This window comes from Humulus lupulus, chromosome 4, assembly GCF_963169125.1.
Source record: "Humulus lupulus chromosome 4, drHumLupu1.1, whole genome shotgun sequence".
In the NCBI taxonomy this organism is placed as follows: domain Eukaryota; kingdom Viridiplantae; phylum Streptophyta; class Magnoliopsida; order Rosales; family Cannabaceae; genus Humulus; species Humulus lupulus.
Window position 1 is genome coordinate 221,225,658 of NC_084796.1, and position 7,232 is coordinate 221,232,889.

The 7,232-nt window shown below is 38.7% G+C and overlaps 1 protein-coding gene and 1 pseudogene across 1 annotated transcript; both read right to left on the reverse strand.

Moving 5' to 3' along the window:
• Positions 1-2,539: 2,539 nt before the first annotated feature.
• On the reverse strand, positions 2,540-3,174 carry LOC133832922 (non-classical arabinogalactan protein 30). The gene is made up of 2 exons (XM_062263198.1): positions 3,009-3,174; positions 2,540-2,904 (listed from the first exon to the last, which is right to left on the reverse strand). Exons 1-2 carry the CDS (start codon positions 3,172-3,174, stop codon positions 2,540-2,542), a joined length of 531 nt encoding a protein of 176 aa, XP_062119182.1.
• A 735-nt stretch (positions 3,175-3,909) lies between these two features.
• On the reverse strand, positions 3,910-6,777 carry LOC133831231 (DEAD-box ATP-dependent RNA helicase 38-like; annotated as a pseudogene).
• Positions 6,778-7,232: the final 455 nt, after the last annotated feature.

The following is a 7,232-nucleotide window of genomic DNA, read 5'->3' on the forward strand; positions in this document are numbered from 1 at the left end:
TTTAATGCGGCCAACTGTTCCATGAACTGTCTGGCCATTCCGTTGTCCAGGGGGACTCTTTCGTTCCTCCTGTTGTTGAGGTTATTCCTCAGATCTCCCCCTCGGGAGCAGATCTTTTCCTTGCAGGCTCATTCTTTTTGGGCATTCAAACCATCAAGCAAGTCTATCCGGGACGTGTCGTCCCCCGAACTGATGGCCTCCGGCTCTTCCGCGTGCTGGCGCCCTCTGTGATCTTTGTTCACAAAGGAACTAGGATGGAGACGTTCTCGTCCGATCTGTCCAGGGAAAGTCTGAGGCCTGGCACCTTGTGGGCGCTTCCCTTGCGGATCGATTGGATGATCCCGTCCTGGGACGGGACGCATCCGCTCTTTCCTAGGGAGTTGCCCTAGGTTGGCCCCAGTTTTCGGGACAGGATGAGCTTTTCTCTGGGGTTTGCTTTTCTCACAGGGTTAGCCATCTTAGCTTTCCCTTTTTCTTGAGCCTGGTTTGATGGGTCGTCTCCGGGATGCGGTCCCGGAGGAGGGAACGATCTTGTGTTTTCAGGTGTGACGGTCCTAACTGGTGGGGCCGGTGGTTATGTTCCTAGAGGTGGAACAGTTGGAGGATTGGCTACCAATCCTTTGGCAGCAATGAAGGCCTGAAGGGCCAGGAGGGATTCTTGCATCTAGCGGGTGGCCTCCTTCTATTCAGCGATCCTGGCCTCTTGATCCAGGACTTGTTGTTTCAATCTGACCACCTCTGGGTCCTCCTGTTCGGGATTCATCTCTTCTTCACGGATAGTAGGATGTTCAGCATCGTGATCCTGGCATCCCCCTTCATTTTCTTCGTCTTCCTCATAGTAACCCTCCTCGTAATCTGCTCCGTCCTCAAAATTCTGAGAATCGTCAGGCTGAGGTATTTGATAGGGTGTGTCCTCGGGTTGGTCCTAAGGGAATGGTTGATTGGGCAATGACTCCCCATTGCCTTGCTGTTGTTGGTGAGCAGGATTGAACACAGTGTGTCTGGTGTTCACCATTGTTGCAGATATTCAAGATTTCTTTCAAGCTTTCTTCGGGCTCTCAATGAAAGCACCAAAATGTTTACCGAGTTTTTCGGAAACTAGAATTATCAAAGATAAGAGAGCAAAAAGAAAAGATTTAAAGAGAGTCACACAAGGGTTTTTACGTGGTTGGGGCGTTAAAGAGCCTTAGTCCACGAGTCTATTATATTAGAGCTTAGAGAGCAATAGCAATGGATTTTTCTGTAAGTTTGAGCAGAGTATGTGCTTACAAAAGAAAATTATGATCCTCTCTACAGTGCACAACTGGTCCTATTTATAGGCAGTTGGACGCACTGGACTTGGGCCGGACTAGTCTAAGCCCAATGTGGATATAATTATGATTTGCTCACTAACGGAGGCTTAATATAAAGGATTCTATCAAATAAAATACACTAATCAGGGCCCATTGGGCCGGCTTAAGCATAACCACGTTGTACAACTAACAACAGTATGCAGCTTCAGTCTGGTCCACGTGAGCTTCTAAGGAGATCCTGGGGACAAGATCCGTCAAAGTAGTGGCAGTACTGTTCTGAATAATGGTGTACATTCCGTATGTAACCTCTTCTGCAGGTTAGTTGAGGAGACAAAACTCCGTGTTTCTCGGGGTGATATCATGCCCAACCCAGACGTCTGGTCCGGGTTCATTTACCAACAATCCGGTCCATTTACCAGGACCCTGGTTCGTTTACCAGAGCTCGGGTTCATCCGTTATCACCTTGGTCCATTCTTAGACTTGAATCCATCACCTTTAATCGCATCCCGAATGACGCATTAGGTTGGGTTTGGGAGGACAAATCGGGTCCACGTCATGGTCCCGGTTCCCTCGTGTGGGGGCGCCTAGTGGACAATGCTGGGCTTACTGGTAATTGGGCCATCCGGACTTGTTCTGTCCCCATCCATTCAGCTCAACCTAGGCCTTGGGTCTCTTTAAAATAGCCCATGGACCCAGTGTGCCGTACCACGTGTCCTAGGGGAAAACGGAGATAACATTAACTAATAATCATAAATTTGAAAAAGAGTAGAATAAAAAAATTAGAAAAAATGAAAAAATAGATTGAGTAGTTTGGAGAGATTTTAGAGTGTCACATTAATTCTTTGTAGCTCTCATTTATATAAATATATAAATTATGTTGAAATATGTGAAAATTCACCGATTCAAAACTGCAATGAAAGATGTATTTTGTCAACTCAGAAGATATATTTGAGTAACATTAAAATAGAAGTGAGAAGTTTAAGGTTATTATTATATATTTTTTAAAAAGAAAAAAAAATAGGTTATGGAAGGCATTGTTGTTATGGATTATAATATTTAAATTGGAAATATAAATTATAATATTTGTAGAGAGTAGAAATATCAAATGAATAAATATCATCACAATTCCCTAGAGAAAGAGAGAGAAGATCCAATACCAATTATTATTATGGCTATGAAATCAATTTAAGAAGGAAAAATTACAAAATAAGTCGCATATGATATAAACAATAATAAATAAATAAATTCTAGTAATGGTCATTGTTGTTGTTGTTTTGATAGACACGATCCTCTTCCTCTTGTTGTGGTTTTTGACAGGTTTGGGTGGTGAAGTAGAATGGATGAAGTGTGTATCCAATAGAGTTGTGGAAAATGGAAGTGGGCCATGAGAGAGCAACACCGGTGTGTCCACCTCCAAAATTAGCCAAAATGTTGCAATCATAGTCTGGGGATGACACCAATCGAGCCCTGCAAAGTTTTGGGTTCAGCCTCTTATACGCACAAACTTCTGAGCTTATGTTGAGCTCGAATCCACCCAACTCGTCGGTCACGTCACTCGCATAGTGCACTACTCTCCTCCTCTGGTCCATGCATGTTATGGATACAATGCCACCTAATTTAGAATACACAAAAATCATCATTTTTTTATTTTGATAAACAAAATGAAGTTGCCAAAGAAAAAGAAAAAAAAAAGTGGTTGATTTTTTTTATAAATACCTTTGATAGGTTTTGTCCCTTTAACCCACTCGCTCCAGGGACGAGTGCAATCTTGGCACAACACTTTCCCAGCTACACGTACTTCTTGTATGGTGGTTGGCTCTGCCCAAATTTGAGCCATTATAACTGATGCTGCAACTATCCATAACGCAACCACAGCTGCCATCTCTATCTTTTACTCTCAAGGTATTAGTCTGTCAAGCAATTTCTTGAGAGGAACCAAAATTTTATATATATATATATATAGACAAGACTAGAAGAGCATGGAAGTGGAACGCCACTATTCTCGACGTGCATTCCATTTACTAATTTTTTATAAGAATAATCTATTTTATATTTGTATACATTGCTTGGAACTACTAAGATTTCATTTAAGATATATATGCATATGTGCAGTATACGAATATATTGTAAATAAAGTCACCATGAAGACCTTGTCTTGTATTCACAATAACACTTGAAAAAGACCCTATGGTATAGTGAATAGGGAAAAAGGAATGAAAATGAAACTATTTTTATTCCACTTTTTATATTTGATTACAACATTGATATTCTATTAGAGAAAAGTTTTTTTCACTAATTTGGTATTCCTCTTAAAATGGGATTGGTATTCCACTTATTTTTTTCCTCAAGTTAAATTTTATCTCATAATGCGTAGGAATAAAACACAAGGCTTCGTAAAACGACGTCATATAACAAGTGAAATAACTCGATTAAAATTCACAGAACTACAGCCAAGAAAATAATTTATGTTTGCAATTATGCTAGAGACCAAAAGGAGAGCTCATATGTTCAAGAACGACAGTATCCCACCGTGCAAACGATGTAATTTCGAAAAACGACATCTTGTAAAATTACAATACTCGTCCTAAGACAAAAACACAGCATATGTTATGCCACATCAGCTCCTCAAAACAATTGTATATATTTTTTTTCCTTTAAACGACAAAAGCTTTTAAATACAATGGGGATGTGGGAAGACTGTCTATTACTCGTACAAAATTTAAAGGGAAAAAAATAATCATAATCATATAAATTTCAATCAAAGTAGACCCGATTGCTTCAATGCCTTTTCAAAGTCTTCATCAGTATTCTTAACCTGCAATTAATAGAAGTAGCAAACAAAAAATTAGACTGAAAACATATACATATGCACATTAAACTTCGTTGGACACATATCAATCATCAAAGCCAAACTTACCACGGTCACTTCACTCTGAAAGTAGAGCTCGATCTTTCTCAGTATTGCTTATCACCACAAATTAAGTTAAATACAGCCCCTGCAACACAAAACACAAACCAGCAATCACTGTCAATTGTTGGTATTCTCAAAAACTCAACATAACATTGACTAATGCAAAATATGGTTTGAAACTACCCTTCCTCCCAAACCGACCAGCCCTTCCAATTCGGTGCAAGTAAACCTCATAATCAGGTTCTTGGGTATCATACTTAATCGGCAAATCATGGTGGATCACCAAATTAATCTACAAAGACAAATATTATGTCATTACCTCCACCTTCAGCACTCATGGGCACATATCAAAGGAATAACTTAAAGAAAGAAGAAAACATGTACATTCATGAGTTGTAGATGGGGAGGGAGAGGAGGCAGAGTGGAACCTGTTGTTGGTCGAAACCTCGGGCAAGAAGGTCAGTTGAAATAAGAACTTGAGTCAAACCATCTTTAAACTCTTTAACAATTTTGTCTCTCTTCTGGTGTGTTGGCACCTTGGATGGTCGTAACAGCATACCCATCGTCCACAAGCTGTTTATGCAGCATGCTTGCACTGTTTCGTGTTCGAACAAAAATAATCCTTTGTCCAAGGTTTTCACCCAGATCAAATGTTCTCTCTTTAATTATTTTAATCTTGGTCATCTCATCTGGACAAAAGACCTTGTACTGCTTGACAGACTCCAGAGATAAGTCTTCTTTCTTCACGAAGAGCTGGTTGTAATCTTTAACTATCTTCGAAACAAAACTCTTGACTGTTTCATTAAAAGTTGCAGAAAACAGAAGCACCTGACAAAATAAAAAGTAACAGACAAAGTGAGATATTAGTTGATCACCATTCCGAACCCCCTGAAAAGCAACTGCATAAACAGTTTCAGAAGATATCATGAACGAAAAATGAGGATCATTCTAAATAAGGCTAGTGAGAAACCTGAGAGATTCAACAAACCTGGCAGTGAGGACTGCTTCTCTCAATATCCTTCTTTATTCTCAAAGAACCATCTTTAAAGCCATCCTGTAGGAAATTTTAAGCTATCAAGCATAAGTGACATATAAAACTTAACTCTATCAAACATCAACTTATTTCGGAAACTTTAGTTACCTCTGCAAGCATGTGATCAGCCTCGTCAAAAACAAGAATCTTCACATTACTAACCCCCAATTTCTTGGCAGACATCCATTTCTTAATGGTACCAGGTGTCCCAATTACTATTTGAGCCGACACAGGTGCCCGTTTGTTAATGGATATATAGTTTGTGATGTCCATCGGAACGGCACACTCCGAACTTATTCCCGAGTACCTCCCCATTTTAAGAAGAACTTCCAAATTCTGCCATTCATTCATTTCATCAACCAAAGGCAAAAGACGTTCAAATTTACTTGGTCATAAAAACAAAACATAACCAAAGTTTAACCAAAAGGGCACCAAGAAAATGATTCATTGAAAACAAATCACTATTTGGATAACCAATAATTTCTTTAAAACCTAAAAATAATTTCTATAGTTTCACTGACACTGTATCCTTTCACTGGCCTCTACAATCTTTGGAAGGCATGCTAAGGTCATAATGAGTGAGGAAACTAAGCCTAAAACTCAATGACACCAATGTATCTGTCCAGCCAACCAAATCTTGTGGCAAATTTGCTAACTTGCTCACACCGAATGCTTTCTTCCAGATGCAAGTCAATTACAAATAATAAAGCATATAAAATAAATAACTTGATTGGTACCTGAATAGCCAACTCTCTAGTGGGACAGATGCAAATGGCTTGAGGAACCTTGAGCTGGGGATCAACACGACTTAACATTCCAAGCACAAAACAAGTGGTCTTACCAGACCCATTATGTGCTTGAGCAATCAAATCCTTATGCGGAGGGGTCAAGATCATTGGCAAACTAATAGCTTGGATCTTACTGGGCTTCTGAAACTTCATCTCCACATACAAGCCATTGAGCAACTCCCCTCTAAGTTCCAATTCCTCAAAAGTTTTAGCCGAAGTGTAAGGCGTTTCCCCAGATACAACCTGTCCCCAAGGAGAAAAAAAAAATTGTATCCAAATAAAAAATGAAGCATTAACTTTAGTCCAAAACCAAAATCAAAATAAGGGATGGGAATGAATCAATCTTACAGCTTTGATATTGGAATCTTCTGGCTCATCTAGGAACTTCTTTATCTTATTGTCCTCGTCGATTTTCAAATTATCAACGTTTTATCTCTGAAGTTGAACTAGACTCGGGGTTGTTTGACTCCTCATCTTCCATATCAGCCCAGCGTTTTGTCTCCTTCACTGGAGATTTGGTAACTGTCGATGGTTGGGCGATGGTGGCGGCAGTGGTAGTAGTGGCAGCGGCAGCATTAGAATCAGCATCAGACATGGTTGTCAATCTGAAAACATAACAGAATATTATGGCTTGCGATTAGGGATATACATGGGTTGGGTTGGCCGTGATAGGTTGTCCGGGTTGAATATTTTAATGAGCCAACAAAACTACGTTGGGTCGAGAAATCATAAGACATTCAAAAAAATTTTATTCTACAACCCAATACTACTATCTACATTGTTGTTCGGGTTGGGTTGAACCTACTTTATAAACTTCAAAATTTTAAAATTTATGTCAAATTTAATTTTGAAAATCAATAAATCATATTCCTCAATCTAATAAAGAAATTTGAAAAAAAAAATATCGTCAAATTGAAACATACAAAATAAATCACTCAAAATTAATGGCTTATAAAACTGTAAACAAAATAAATCTTAAAATATTAGGGTCCGATTGGTTCGCGATTAGAAAAATGTATATTTTAAAAATGATATTCTAAAATGAAAATCTGAATTTAGTGACTAAAATCATGTTTCTGAAAATGTGATTGGTTCAATGTCGGTAAACTGTTTTTTAGTTTTAAAAAAATGAATCTGTAATTGGTATTAAATTTAAAAATATAACAGAAACTGTATACGTGATTGGAACAGCTGAATATAATTATTGA